The sequence below is a fragment of the Hippoglossus hippoglossus genome, chromosome 16, assembly GCF_009819705.1.
Source record: "Hippoglossus hippoglossus isolate fHipHip1 chromosome 16, fHipHip1.pri, whole genome shotgun sequence".
Classification (NCBI taxonomy): domain Eukaryota; kingdom Metazoa; phylum Chordata; class Actinopteri; order Pleuronectiformes; family Pleuronectidae; genus Hippoglossus; species Hippoglossus hippoglossus.
This window is the reverse complement of record NC_047166.1, coordinates 17,258,078-17,274,320: the sequence shown is the minus strand read 5'-3', so window position 1 is coordinate 17,274,320 and position 16,243 is coordinate 17,258,078. Positions and strand designations below refer to the sequence as shown.

Below are 16,243 nucleotides of genomic sequence, written 5' to 3'. Positions count from 1 at the left end.
CGGGCTTTTGGTTTATAGACTTTATTTAATTGCAGCCATGTTTTACCGTTTTATTCAATTTGATCTGCCCATAGGAATATGGGTTTTTCATCCATTTTTATTGACTTTTACTTCTTTTTAAAGCTACTTTGTTCAGGGCTTTTATTGTTTTTATAGCTGTTGGTTTATTTTATTTGTTTTTTATATGTTTTGTCTTATTATTGGCTCATCAGTCAGTTGTGAAGCACTTTGAACTGCACAAACCTGTATGAAAAATGCTGTACACAGAAAGTTTGCTTGATTGATTGATTGATTGATGATCAAAAGCATCACTGAAGAAGAATCACGTTTCTTCATTTAAGGGTAAGATCAGTATTTCTAGTAAAACAGTAAAAAAAACAGTTTTTAATGTTTTCGCTGTCTCTTATATATATATATGAGGCAGAATGTGGTAAAAGTTGAACGGACAATATAAACCACCAGCATTGACTTCCTCATATTTAGCTGCAAAATCTTTCTGTTAAGTAAAAACTTCATGCTTTCGCTCTCCTCCACAAGAAATTCCAATAAATTAGGATAATTTTAATATCCCTCACATTTCTCTGTAATAGAGAATAAAGTATACAATGTGAGGAGTTTTTAGTTCTTAAAAACACCTTCTTTCCGGGTATTCAACTAGCACAGCCCTGTAGTTGAGTGACGCTGAGCGACCTGCTGAGCTCTCTTAAAAACAACTACCTAAAAAACAGGCAGATTGCAGAGTGGCTCCTCAAACCTGGATCCATACAAGTCTTGGACTAATGAGATATCCTCTAAATGATGAAATCCAGGTAAGCAACTTATTGCTTGGTAAATCATAATCCAGATTTTTAACAAATACATTTAATCATCTATTATTCTAAACAATAAAGGGAAAACAATATGTAAAAGTATATTTCATAACTTGATGGCTGTAATTGCTCTGCAGCCCTCCAATGAATATGTTTATAGAAAGATAAATCTCTTCTGCAATAAAAAAGCATTGTTCTCTCTCCATATACAACAGTGCACTTGCCTTGTGGCAAAGTACCCCAGGAATCTGGATACACACAGACAAAACTAACAATATGATCATTTCACAAACTGGCAACAAAGCAGGAACTTACCAAGGATGCATCTACTCTCTGCTCTCCTCTACACTTCAAGTTGAGTAAAATGCCCTCTGTGTGCAAGAAGACCATCTCCCTCAGCTACCAGCGCCGTAAAAAAGCAACTAATGGAGGAAAGTCTCCTCTTTGACTAGGCTTTCTTTTTCTTCTCAGTTTTCCTCAGTGATACAAACTTATCGACAGAAGAAGAGAGAACTGTGAGACGGGTGTGTGTCTCGTCTCAACCCGTGCCCTCACCTCAAACACACACCCCCTACTAAGCCAGGAGGGAGAGTCATATGTGTGTGTGTGTGTGTGTGTGGGGGCAGGGAGTGAAGGGAAATAAATGCCTCCTCCACCCATCTTCATGCTTGAACACCGTGTCATATTAATCCTGTGTGTGTGTGTGTGTGTGTGTGTGTGTGTGTGTGTGAGTGCAACAAACTTCGAAGCAGCAACAGAACTTTTCTTATCACACGTTGAAGGAAAATTCATGCATGGGCAGAATTGTAATATCACACCATATGTAAAGTTGAGTTAAAGGGGTTAATGCAGATGCTTCTCTCAATTTTAAATCATTTTGATAAGAAGTGAGCAAAACCTAAACTTTGTATCTTGGAGATTGTTGGTGTAAAGAAATCCAGCTGACAGTAACAGTAGAGGCAAAGTGAATGTTCTGGCTAATAAAAGAAACACATTAAATATAATTGAGAAATTAAAACAAACAAAAAGGTGCTGAGCCTAAAAATCACCTGCATCTGAAAAATCTGTTTTGGCAGGAATTACATTGTGCATTCAAATCCATATTAGAGCCCAACTGATATATTGTTGATAAAAGTCAGCTGATATGAGCCTTTCACACACATAGCGGTATTGGCGCGGATGTTTACTGATACACGGCAATATGAAACTTTTATTTTACAGAATTAACAATGCAGATATGTGTATTTAAGTTTATATTTGACATAAAAAGATGTGTATTTTCTCAGTTCAAGGTCCATATATTTTGTTGTATTTGTGTTTTCTTTGAATCTGTAGTTGCTATAGTGCCCACACACACGTGCCTGTTTGGAATGGCCTGTATTCTTGGCCTGTGCTGATGCTGGGTGCAGCTTTCTTTCTGAAATTGAGCAGTGGCAAGTAAAGGCCTGCGGCTGCACTACCGCTGCTGTACAGAGAGCTGTTCACCAAATTACTTTTTTTGTCATTAGGGTTTGATAACAGCATCTTGGGAATCATTAATGATATTTTGAAATATATATATCAGCTGATAAATGGGTAATGGAAATGTTTTGCTTCCACAAATGCCAATTTCGTTTGGGCCCGAATCCATAGTATGGATCCCAACATGTCTATATACATACTTCTTTATTTTCGTCACAGCGAAGGGAGTAATGTGATTATTACTATTTGCCGACACACATATTGTCATTCAAGCACCCAGGACTCTCCAAATCTGCCGCAATACTTTCCACATCTTCTTCTTTTTACCTTCATTGTCCTTAATGAATGTGAAGCCTGCATCTCGGACAGAGTCTAATTTCTCCCCCAACATATTGTGGCACAACAAATCTCATTTGATGTCCACGATAAACATAAACCAGGAGGAACATTAAACAAAATTTTCAGAGGAGGAGTTATCACGTCTGAGCACCGACTGAGAAAAGCATTCAGCATCGCAGTGGGACATTAAGACATTAGCAGATACAGGGAAACTAAATTGGAATGAGTCAGTGGATGAGATGCGTCAAGTGGAACTAAACGCTGGTTTAATGCAGCACGTATCGCTGTGAATTCAACCAAGCTCTGAAGCAGCAGGGGGTCCTCCCTCCAGGACTCGATCTCTCTTTTATGGTGTAATGCTCCATCAGCTCAGAGTCACAGTCATTTCAGTTGGTCCCCTGCCACATGTAATTGATTCCTTTGTATTTAAGAAAACAACATTATTCCATTTTTTTTTTTTTTTTACTTATCACACTCCTTGCAGTTTTGTTTTCACCTCCACTCCTCCTCCCCAACTATTTCCTCCTTTAGAAGTGATACACGAAAAATCTGTAATTCCTATGATCTACAATGCTTCATCCACTCGTCTCACGTTTGCCTGAACATTGCACGTCATATAAAGCAAAAATAAATCCTCGTCACACACCAAGCCTCCTCCATCTCCCGCCTACTACTCACGTCGATCGCGTCCCTCTCAAAGATGCGGAGCTGGAGGAAGAGCTCCAGTTTGATCTTCCTCTCCTGGAACAGCTCCTCCATCTGGCCCTGGGCCTCGTCCAGCTGCTGCAGCACGCTCTCGATGTGCGCCATGGAGCTGTTGTGGGGAGTCTTGTTGCTCGAGATGGCCGAGTCTCTGTGGAGAGAGTCAAACATAAGGGAGTTGCAGGTAATGTGTAAGTGACCCTGTATATAACATCCATCCTGAGAGATCCAATCAAAAGTGGTCAAATCTAAGGACTTGTTTTATTCCAGTCTGAGTTTATTGATGTGTTTGTGTGTTTGGATCTTGTGAGTCAGATCTCAGGAAGCATTTGGACCTGAGCTGACAGCAGACCACATGTGATCTGATCACTCAGGACGAATGTTAACACCGGGTCTGAACAGGGTTTATGTGGTCAAAAAAATGTCTCTAAGATCTTATAAAGACATCCTTGGGGAACCTAAAGAAAATAATAATAATAATAATAATATAATTAATAAGTTCCCTGCACTTTTCCACAACACATATATACAGGAAATCCCTTTTATGTTATGCCTTAGCTTTAGTAATTCTGTAGTTTTATTTTTGTTACTGTTGTTACTTCAACTTGTCCAGTAATTTCAGAAAAAAAAGTGAAATAACTAAGAGATTTCAAAAACTCTAAACTCCTCTGAATAATAGCACTTTGTAGTTTGGCTTTTTTGAAGCAAATTGTACTTACTTAATTCTTGTTGTTCTGGGTTTGTTCCCTCATGGCTTAAATCACTTATTGTAAATTGCTTTGGATAAAATCAAATGAAATGTGAATGTAATGTAACAACGTTAACCTGAGCTGTTGTATGAGGTCCTCTCCCTCCTTGATGACATTGACAGTAGCCTGTAGGGTGGTCTGCTGCTGCTGGCCAAAACGCTTGATCAGCTCCTGCACCGCCTCCACCGCCTCCGCGTACACATCATCCAGCAGCTCCTTCTGAAGCTCCTCCAGCCACGTCCACAGCTAACAGGGATGGACAGAACAGGGAGGACGGTTAAAATGTAGCGTGCACCTTCCAGAGAGGAGAAAAGAGCAGGAAGCAACCAAACAGACACATGCTGGCAGAGGGTGTGGGCCCAGACCTGCAGAGGTAAGAGCTGATGGAGAAGCTGCCACATGCACACGCCGACAGAAATGGAGACAGAAATCAAATCCAACCAAGCTCTGCTCAAAGCTGGTGTTTTGTGAATGGTCATCTTTGTAACGGATTAGCCATCTGGGTGAATTGGCTCAGGCCACTAAAGCCCTGGCACACTATCCACACTGCAGGAGAGAGACCCGAGCACCTACGGCTTGTCTACCACCTACGCTGCCTTCTCAGAAAACATGGCTAATTTAGGTATCATCACCATCATCAGCCCCGTAACATACTTTAACTTACAGATTACACTAAATGTAATGTATACAAGTGAAATCACCCAACTAGTTGTTTGAATCACCCATTTCTTTTTATTAAAAACTGGTGGTAATAAATTTTATTACATTGGGTTTTTATCTGGAGCAACTTCGTCTTATTGTGTTTCTTTCATCCTTTTTCTTTGGCACTAATTTGAAAGGATGTTGCATTTTTTATTTGTTGTTTTTGATTTTTTGATTATGTAATTTTCTGTCTTTGATTGTTTTTAGTTGCCCTTCTTTTTGAAGCACTTTGTAAAAGCTGTTTTGTAAGGTGCTATATAAATAAAGTTATTATTACTTTTATTATAATCATTCATCTGTCTAGTTAATGATAATCAGTGCAGAAGAATCCTCTAATGTAGTTCATGTTCTGTCTCTACAGTAAACTGTTTGTTGCCTCTCATGATGCACAGTATCCAAAGACGTCGAACTTGAAAAGGTGATGTTGGAAATATTCACTTGTGTACACACACACACACACACACACACACACACACACACACACACACACACACACACACACACACACACACACACACACACACACACACACACACACACACACACACACACACACACACACACACACACACACACACCAGTGTGAGCTAACAGATGGGGTGAAGGAGATTAGTCCATATGGACATTTAAGACTTGCTTCATTAGAAACAACATGAGTCCATGACAAAGTCTGAGTCTATGTAAACAGGATGTAGTTTTAACAACTGCAGAGCTCGGTGCTCTGTCAGTGTGTAGAGATTCATGTAGACAGAGATCTACAGTGTACGACTTCCACATCGTCACAACACCGAGTGGAGCAGCGATCACCACATCTCAGTATAGTGTTGGTTATTCCTATGCTGTGCTGTGTAATTTGCATGTTCTTTATTTGTTTTTTAAGCAATAGGGTAAAATAATAGTAAGGAAAGGGTGATAGTTGTTATTACAGTGAGGGAGGAGGCAGATCGCCTTTAATTGTGCACTGCAGATGGAAAGAGGAGCACAGATGTTTGCACAGGGAGAACGTAATGACTTTGGCAAGAACAGAAGCGTTTAGAGCAACGCTGCACATTTATAAACACAAATACACACACACACACACACACACACACACACACACACTATCACACATTGCAAAAAATCTCCGTCACGATGAAGGCAGTGACCTAAAAAGCAAATACTAATTATGGTGCAGATATTTTGGTGCAGTACTTTTGATCACAACTCTTTAAGTGTGTGATGTGGAAGCAGAATTATTCTTGTCTGTTATAACTACATTAACAATTCAACACATTAACTACATTAACAATTCAATTGTGATTAATTCTGCACATTTCATGGAATTTAATCTTTAAGTAGAACTACAAAAATATGATAACATGTATTCTGGCATGTCCTTGTTGTCCTTATAAAAGTCATTTGTGGATAGATATGTGGAGACATTGTATACAACTGTAACAATTATAGTTTCCATCCTTTAGATATGAAAATATGAGAGGCAACAGCAAAAGATGAGTCAGTTGTTGATGGTGGACAAGATATGTTCTTACTGAGATTCCTATTTACACTGACAAGTTGGAATGAGACCAATAAACTAATATTCCTCTACCTCCCTGGCTCCTACAGTCAAATAGAATTAGTAGCATAGAGATTTAGCTTTCAGCAAATTGACAAGGTAAGTGGGGCTAATTACAGAGGAGAGGAGAGGAGAGGAGAGGAGAGGAGAGGAGAGGAGAGGACATGAAAAGGAAATACACACCTCTTTGACGTGGGTGTGGAAGGCGACAGACATGTCCAGCAGGACTTTTCGCTGCTCGACGCGTCGCACAAAGTCCTGGATGCGATCTTCTAGCTGGTGAGCAGCCTGGTAGATTTCCTCCGGGTCACACTCTCCGGTCTGGGCGAGCTGCTCTGCTGCCTCCAGCAACTTGTCAGCATTGGTGTAGGTATTCTGAAACAATAAAATGACTGATTTAAAATGTAGTTGAGTACAGTTTAATAAACAGCACAATGGGGCAGTGGTGAAAACCTCAGAGCAAGAAGGTTTGGGGTTGTGGCCTGTGTGGGTTTTCTCTGGGTGCTGTGGTTTCCTTCCACAGTCCAAATACATACAGTATAAACTGAAAATTCCCTGTTGTTTTCTGTCTCTTTGTGCATTGACTGACTGGTGACCTGTCCAGGAAGTACTCAGTGTCAGCTGGGATTGGCTCAAGCCCCCTGCGGCCTTTCGTTAAAGCAGGTACAGTTAATGGATGGGTGGATGGACGCACTATCTCATACATTTTGCCACAAATAATTGATAATAATAATATGTAACTTTGGCTGAGAACAATAACAGAGACCTGGTTTGATGATGTCATGAAGCAGGGTAGGCTCATGGGAGTAGTTGTTTTTCTCCACCATTGCCAATGAAAATATGACTCAGGTGCAAATTATGTTCCCGGATGAGGTAATGTGTTAAAATGTTAGTACCTTACACAATAAACGGTAATGAATAATCATTAGGAGTGACCAATACAAACAATGGAAGGAAAAAAACAGCCTGCTGGCTAAAAAGCTAAGTGTCTGGCAGCAAGTTTTTCCTTCGTCACACGTTGGAAGTTACAGCAGAGACGGACAAAGACACAGGGACAAAGGATATGACGCAATAAAAGGATGTTTTCATTAAAATTAAACGTCCTGTTATCCTGAATGAAATTGTTGATTTCCCGAGGTTTGAACTTTGTTGTAAACATTTTGAAAAATGTAAACATGAAAAAGTCAACAAAATATTCAACATAGGTCTAGCTGTTTTACACATTTTAATGAAGAATTGTTACATAATCTTTAGGAGCTGTACTGAACAGGACACTACAGATATTTACCATTTGATTCGGCATCACTGTCCTCCGAAATATTCAATATTACGTGTGAATGAATGCAACATTCACACTTGCATGTTCTTTCATTGATTTGATGCTCTCACTTTCAGATGCATTATTTGTTAACTCACCTGTGCGACCTCCTCAAAGTCCTCGTGTCTCTTCTGCAGAGCTCTGGCTCTGTGCAGAGACTTCCCAACACCCGTGTGTTTACTGAGGAAGGCCTCGCCATGGTTTTCTATCCAGTCCAGCACCTTGGAAGACACACAGACACACACACACACAATTTATATTTGAATATGTACGCACAACTCCACAGGATAACCAAATATTGAGAATGCAGTACACACTTTCAAGCAGTAGGGGGGGCAGTTGACTGAAATGGCTGTATTCACAACACATTAGGGTTACACTCATCTATAGATGTCATCTCTCTCACCCTCTCCGCTCATCCCCCCTTTTCTTCACTCCTTTTCCTCATCTACAGTCTGTCATGTTTAAACTACACAAATGAAAAAACAATTCCTTTTTGCTAAACAGAAAGTCCAGAGCAGCGCAAAGTGTTAACACTTCCGATGCGGATGAGATTAGCTACAAATCTTTGTATGAAATTACCTTATTATCAGAAACAGATGGTTCCATCTGTTTCTGTGTGTGGTAATGAATGGAGTTTTTTTCATGATGTTCTCAAGGTCTCAGAGGGAGATATTTTGATGGGACAAACACATTTGAACATGTGCACAATGCCCCTTGACACCAAATGTGACAGTAAATTGCGTCACCATGGAAACCACTACCAAGAGAAAAGGGTGATGAAAGAGCGGATGGAAGAGGGGGAAGAAAAGAGCAAAGATAAAGCAAGAAAGAGAGAGAGAGTGAGGGGGCAGAGAGGCAGAGAGAGTTCATGCCCAAGGGTAGAAAGGCATTGATGACAGTATACAGCACCTCAGTAGTGTTGATCTAAGAGCTCGACAGTCACACAGAAACAGAGACGCTCACTCTGACAACTCAGGAGGAAGTGATACAAGTCTTTGTAGAAGCTGGAGCTGATTATATTATAACTTTAATATCATTTTGCTCCCTAAAACTGCTATTAAAACTCTATATATTATAATATTTTACACTTTCAGTGACTTTATTTATAATCAACATAAATTCTGATCATAAAAGCTAAATATCTATTTATTTTTAGTGTTTTAACAATTTAAATGCCATTCTTTTTTGTAATTCCACATTTTTGTCTATTAAAAAATCATCAAAATTTAATAATTTTCTTTACAATACATGGTAATGAGATTTCTTTTGTTTTTCTTTTGTTTTATTTCTATTAACTATATACTACATGATAATGAGATCAACACAGCCTGGTATATGTCAGGAACAAAGTTTACCTTTTTGCATCGTTATTTTTTGTGTGGTGTCACACTTCAAGAAAACTTAAGGACATAAATGTCCCTAAAACTCCTTTAAAAATCATTTGTATATCAATATTATAGGGGTTGTTTGCCACTTGTTTGCATAATGAGACAGTTTCTGATATAGCTATTAACTCTGGATACAGTATACGTGTGTACTACTGCTACTACAATAATAATGGACTTTCTTCAACAACTGGAAGATACTTAGGTTTTACAGATTCATCGCTCAAGATGACAAGCTTTGCAAAAAGTAGATTAATACCAATAAGTATGTTTGTCTGCTTACTTGCTGCACATCCTGCTGAAAGACACACAGCTGTAGGCGCTGGTGCAGGCGAACTTTGCGATGCTGCCAGATGTTTTCCAGCTGCCTCTGGTGATGCAGCACTTCGTGGATGATGTCCAGGACATGGTGGACGGCCTTGGAGTAGTTGGCTGATGACATTAATGAGTCTGCACTTCCCGGGGTCAGAGGTCGTTGCAGCTTGTCGAGTAGAGACTTGCCGTCCTGGCTTACCTGTAAAAGTTTGATGTGTTGATCGATATACAGTATTGATCACTTGAAAATGAAATGTCTCAGGTCCTCAGAATCATCAGAAAACAGAATTGAAGTTGGATATAAGTGATCAAGTTAGAAATAAATAAATAAAGTCTATTAATATAACTAGAAAATAATCCTCAATAATACAGTGACCAAAAGTGATCCAAAGATCAATATTCAATAATATATAGATTAAAATCCTGATTAAAAGTCTGATTTTGTATTCTGCTGATTTGTCTGTGTCTTGCCAATTAACCTGTGTGTGTGTGTGTGTGTGTGTGTGTGTGTGTGTGTGTGTGTGTGTGTGTTTGCGTGTGTGTGTGTGTGTGTGTGTGTGTGTGTGTGTGTTTGCGTGTGTGTGTGTGTGCGCTGACCTCAGAGTATGCAGTGGTAATGTGCTCGTATAATCCCTGGTGATGGTGGATTGTGTCTTCCAGATCCTGGAGCTCAGACGGCAGCTCTCCTTCACCACACGCTTTACACCACGGCTCCACTTTACTCATGTACTGATGAGAGAACAAACAAGAGTACTGATTTATAGTATATCCATCCAAGTAAATATATACATGTTAACAGTAACACTGTGTTCGGTCCCAATGCACAACTGTACATTAAGATGAAGAGATGTGTGTGACCTCAAACCAAAGACTGTTCAGTTTGAAATATTTCAATGTCACATCTTAGTGGCCGATTTACCTTTAGCTGGTTCTGTCATTGTACGTCAACAGTTATTGTATATTTATGTAGGTATGTCCAGCATAATACATCATGTTTGGCATGCACAATGCATTATTCACTGTGTACGCATGGAAGGACTTTTATATTGATGCCTTAATTAACCTTAATTAAAAAAAAAAAATGAATTCATCAAGCCTCTAATTTTTTTAAGGTTTAACAAATATAAACCGGACAGAATCAGAAATCTTCGATAAAATAACGATTATAAGTCGTGATAGTTTATAAGGAATGAGAGAAGGGCAACACCTGTGTGTGGGTCTGGTAAATCACTCGGGGCTGTAAATTAATTATTATCTTATTATCCGAGCAACTCAGTGAATCAGTAGTAGAGTCTATTTTGCCTCAAATATAACAGGAACAAATATAATACACGAATCTGTTTGGTTCTGTTGCTAAAAAGAAAGTTGACGTTAAAGATTGAACATAAACGGAGCCACTGAGCAAGAAATAGGTGTCAGCAACAAAACCAAAGTGTTGTTACTGCAACCATAAGCAAATCAATAGTTGACTATTAGGTCTATTACAAGCTGCACCAGTGCATCGAACTTGTACTAAAGCCCAAAAAGATCTCTTTCTCTTTGTTTTTTTCCCATTATTTCTTTTAGAGTGTATAAAACTCTAATGCTGACGTATACAGGAAAACTCAATGAAAGAAAAACTTTTCAGCTTTAAACTGTATGCTCCATCCTCCTCTGATTACACAGTATTTACAGTATACATGTGTTTTTGCACGTATATATAAATAAAGAACATATATTCATTATAACAAGAAGCTTGTGCGTATAAGTGAGGTCTCAGTTTTGCAGTTGAAGTGACATCATCAGAGCTGCGTCCTACCTGGTCTGCTTTCTGGTGGAAGCTGGCGGACATCTCCAGCAGGGTGCTGCGTTCATCCAGCGCTGCGGCGAAGGCCTTCCACTCCTGCTCCAGCTGGCCTGAGATCTGCTGGATCTGCTGCGAGGCGTAGTGGCCCGACTCCAGGAGCCGGTTCCCCACCGACATGATCCGATTGATGTTCACGTACACATTCTGTGTTGAGGGAGGGACGGAGAAGCAAGATGTCAAAGATCAAGATATGCAACAGGTTTTTAAATTCAAATACATCATATCCTCCTTCATGTGTTTCTTTATGCTTCACATGTTCTCGACAGACAAAGTGAATGGCAAAGCTTTATGCTTTTTTTTTTGCTGTCTTTATTCAGGAGTGTGGTCTTTCAGTTTGAAACCAGGACTTATTGATTTCACATCCAGATTTTGAAATGCTTTTGCTCAAAACCCTGCGCTCGCACTCAAAAAGCCCCTGCATGTGCTTAGATTTGCTCTGCTTGTACTCGGATACTCTGTTGCTTGGATGGATTTCCTGCACTCCAGAGTCAGCTCTGCTTCTGTGCGAGCAGAAAACGTCTGACCTCGGATTTCTCCTCTGTTCTTGGATTGTTTCTTCGGCGCTTGGATTTCTTTTTTGTGCAACAAGTCTGTCAAAATTCCCCGAACCAATAGAAAGCCAGGTGTAGTGTTGACAAGTGAAATTGTCCCGCCCTGTCCACGTGGACAGAGAAGCAGCGAGAAGAGGAGCTCAAGCGGAATTGAAGGAAATCTAGAACACGCTCTTGAATAAAGAATCCCCATAAAGTTAAGCTACAATCAAAGTCCTGTGTATTGTTAATATTTGGGTAAGTGAACAGGCTGCCGTGTTGCTGTAGTTTCATTTTTCGGGGCCATTATGCATGAAGCTATAACTATTCCTATAAACGGCCAAGATTGGCTATATTTTTTAAAAGCAATTCATGTTTCTTAATGTGAAATATATTGGCTACAATTATATTTGTGTACACAGTAAGTAATGTAAGAATAAAGGTTAAAACATGGACCCTTGTCATAAGCCACCTCTTAGTCCCTACACACACACACACATACAAAGTCATTCACTGGGGAGGCATATGCCCCAGTGTGACAGATGAAAAGAACCCATTTGCCTCTTAATCTTTCAGTCTTTTTTTAATATATGGGCTCCAAGCTGTTTTGTGTAGATAGGCACGGATCAGCAAACGCTAATTAACAACTGTGTTAACAGCCTGTTATTATTCTATTCAATTACTGCTCCTGGAGCCTATTATGGCTCTTAGTCTGCTTGTTTCAATCACAACGGGGAGGAAAGATGAACCAAACACCAGCGACAGTCCACAGACAGAGGCAGGATCCACCAACACGAATTATGACCTCTCATCAAAGCTGCACTGAGCGATGCTACGTTTGGTTTAATCCGCCAGGCTCTGAGATCATTGAAGATGGGTTTTCGGAAATTGGGGTTTCGAAGTGGTTTCCGAATAGCTTTACTTTGACTTTTTGTCAAGCAGAGACCTGTCCAAAATCCAGGAAAATCTTGACACTGGGTCGTCAAAAGCCCCGGATTAAGTCTGACGTCGGCTCGAGGATAATAGCGACAGCGGTGCGCAAAGAAGTACGGGTCACACGTGAAACCCGGGGAGTCCGACTGCTCTCAGATACACAGCAGTAGGTAAGTTGTGATACACAAAAGAGCAGCAGTGCACAGTGGAACGACTGTAATCCTATTATAAACTCTATAAAGACACAAATTAAATACCACTAGAGAAAAGATACAATAGGTCTTATGTGGTATAATACCACAGGAAACTATGGTGACTTTTAGAAGGAACCAACTTCTGTATGTGTGTGGAGAACACACATGAAACAACAGTATTAGAAAGGACAGATGGAACTAGATTATAAAGTCACATATTTTAACAGTACACACACACACACACACACACACACACACACACACACACACACACACACACACACACACACACACACACACACACACACACACACACACACACACACACACACACACACACACACACACACACACACACACACACACACACACACACCAAACAGGGGAAGATGGTACTTGGGTATAAAGGGAGAACAGAGTTATGGAGTCTGCCCCAGAGCAGGAAAACAGTACAGTAAGGGCCACAGGGGTATTTTCATTGTGAGTGTAAAACAATACAAGACGAACAAATGTTCACCACAGCAGAGCCACACGTGCTTCCTGTCCTGTAAAATAGCCACGTAGAGACACAGGATGTGACTGAGGTCCATCTTAAGTTAAGTGTAAATTCTATGTCCTATAGGGACCTCAAAAACTCCAACGATAACAGTTAGAGTTAATGTGCAGAATAGTTTAAATAAAAAATCCCTCAGCAGACCTCACTTTTTATGTACTGTCTAAAAACTAAAATATGAGCCAAACATCACAACATTACCGTCAATGTTCACACACTCAACATTGTTTTTGCCAAGAATGCTAACACACAATTACACAATTAAATTACTGTAATTTAAATTTTGCATATATTTTACATAAATTATATATAAAGTGTAAGTGTAACTTTATTTAATCAAATCCTTTTCAAGTTGTTAGATTCATTCACATCAACTCAACATGATTAAAAACCCTTTGTATTCAACTTATGTAATAAAGTAAAACAAGAGCATGTAATTTAAATACATTATATTTGCATTTTAGGCAAAACAATTGTGTGCATGCACGTGGGCATGTTATCTCATAGATACATTTCACAACCCCTGATTCTCCACTGTTCACATGGACTTTTCTATAGAGGTATCCTACATATCAACTAAAGTTAAAGCATCATGCGCCTTCAGGGCTGCTCCAGTGTTTTCCATATTATGAACATATTCAGTCTTTCGGTGATCTAATACTATTTGCTACTGAAATTACAGAGTTTACCCACAAGGAGCATTAAAGTTTCATGATTGCTTTTGTAGGTTTTATATGTGTAACAGTATACAGAGTGTAATGTTGTATAAATCAATGCGGTATCACAACAAATGCCAGCGACTGAGGCGATTACAGCACATAATGGAACCCTCTTTGTACCAGGCATCACTGCTAGGAATTTAACTCTATAGTCTTTATTTGTCTCAGGGTGATGTATTCTTTTTTTAAATATATTAAATGTATATAAAAGAGTAATAGGGGGAGGTCGGACGTGGCCGACTCTTCTGTTCAATGCTCCCATTAAAGAAATGAATAAATAAAATCGGTCCCTCCTGCCAAGTCATTTGTATCAACTGCTGTCATTAAGGTGTTTTATTCATACGTTACACTCAGCCGCTCAACAACAGAGGCACAATTCAACTATGGAGGAACCTGTAGCAATATTATAGATGCTGATGATGGATACATGGCACATATGCATTCGGTTTACTCCATCCCTCGCAAATATCACTGATAAGAATACTGCAAAAGCAATGTTGAAGCCGCGACAAACAAAAGGACACAGGCAACACCTCTACACACACACTTTTGTATTTCCATTGAGGCAACAGGAAGGGGAAATGCAGTTTCCTGTGGAAGAATGGGTGGAGGGGGCGGTGGTTACTCTGAGTGTACCCGGCTGTTTGTTTGTGTGTGTGTGTGTGTGTGTGTGTGTGTGTGTGTGTGTGTGTGTGTGTGTGTGTGTGTGTGTGTGTGTGTGTGTGTGTGTGTATGTGTGTATGTGTGTGTGTGTGTGTGTGTGTACTGTTAAAATATGTGACTTTATAATCTAGTTCCATCTGTCCTTTCTAATACTGTTGTTTCAGGGGTTATTGGTTCATCTAAACCCAATGGTGTTGACACAACTGGCTTTGGGTGGTCACTGATGCTGACCCCGGACCCTCATGTTGACACTGCTCACTGCAAACACTCCCTGATAACAGTGAAACTCTGGTACCCCCTTATTCACCAACATTAAATGGGTTCAGCTCTGGGTTTGGAGCATTAAGACCAAAACTGAATTGATTGAGAACCCGAAAAATACAGTTTCTAACAAGAACCACAAAAAAACAGTGTGTGAGTCATAGTTTTTGTAGCAGTTCGTACCAGCCTTTACTTTCATTGTGCATTGTGAAACGCCCTTTGTTAATGATGCATCCTTGATTACAGCAGTCAAAACATGGGCTGGTTCACTGGATGCAACAAGGTTCTAAGAATCCTGACCGGAACCTGTTAAAGAATAAGCTAATCTTGTGGGAAAAGGCGTATGAGTGGAGGATGTGGGCCTGAAGCCCTGCTTTCCCTTGGCTACACTTTACAATAATTACAGTGAGAGGTGTTTTGTCCAAATCAGAGGTAATGGGCAGAACAAGTTTTTTAGTTTTTTAGTTTTCCTCTTTATTACATCCATTTATATCCATTGCTGTCCAGACAGGTAAAATGGATCCATCGGGCCTCAGTTTGAGACACTTGGGCCACTAAATGTGTTTCCAACAGCGCTGCCCACTCTCAGTGGGCTTACATGGCTAGCAGCTAGTAATGCTATAATGTCTGTAATAGTCAACAGCAGAGTTCCACAGACATAAGTATGGGATGGGAGGGCAGGAAGGGGTGTGGAGCAGAGCAGCAGAGGGCAGCAAACAGCTATGGGAGGGGTATCGAGGCATTATGGGTCAATTATGTGAGTAGCACTGTGACACGACATGACAGAGAGGGGCAGAGTTGGGGTAGAGTGAAAAACAGCTGAATAATATGAGGGAGACAGCGAAAATATCAGTCTGCAGCAAGTCAGAGCCCGAAGGACAGGATGGTGTGTGTGTGTGTGTCTGTGTGGTGGTTGTACTGTGGTGTGAGACTGGTGTGACTGACAGTAATGATAATAGTTTGTGATTGCGTAGTCTGTGTGAGTGTGCTTGAAGGAGACAAAGACGGCGTCTTACCATGCAGTTCATAGCGAAGTGGTTGTGCTGGGTCTGCAGCTCGACGGCGTGCTGGTGGTTTCCTCCGATCTCTGTGTAACTGGTGAGGAAAAGCCCCTTGTTGTGCATGATCCAGTCGAACATCTGCACGTGGGACAAAAGAGGGACAAAACGTTGTTTATCCCCGACCACTGCAGAGACTCCTGCAGAC

General features: G+C 40.2%; 1 protein-coding gene across 9 annotated transcripts in view; it reads right to left on the bottom strand.

Moving 5' to 3' along the window:
• The window catches only part of triob (trio Rho guanine nucleotide exchange factor b), a 113,181-nt gene that overhangs the window by 45,543 nt on the left and 51,395 nt on the right, over window positions 1-16,243 (bottom strand). For all 9 annotated transcript variants that reach the window (XM_034610717.1, XM_034610708.1, XM_034610709.1 and 6 more), the window contains 8 exons: window positions 16,054-16,176; window positions 11,137-11,328; window positions 9,936-10,067; window positions 9,307-9,537; window positions 7,734-7,856; window positions 6,501-6,692; window positions 4,137-4,306; window positions 3,288-3,462 (listed from right to left, as the gene is read on the bottom strand). In XM_034610717.1, coding sequence (XP_034466608.1) covers window positions 3,288-3,462; window positions 4,137-4,306; window positions 6,501-6,692; window positions 7,734-7,856; window positions 9,307-9,537; window positions 9,936-10,067; window positions 11,137-11,328; window positions 16,054-16,176 — 1,338 coding nt within the window. The remainder of the gene's footprint in view (window positions 1-3,287; window positions 3,463-4,136; window positions 4,307-6,500; window positions 6,693-7,733; window positions 7,857-9,306; window positions 9,538-9,935; window positions 10,068-11,136; window positions 11,329-16,053; window positions 16,177-16,243) is intronic.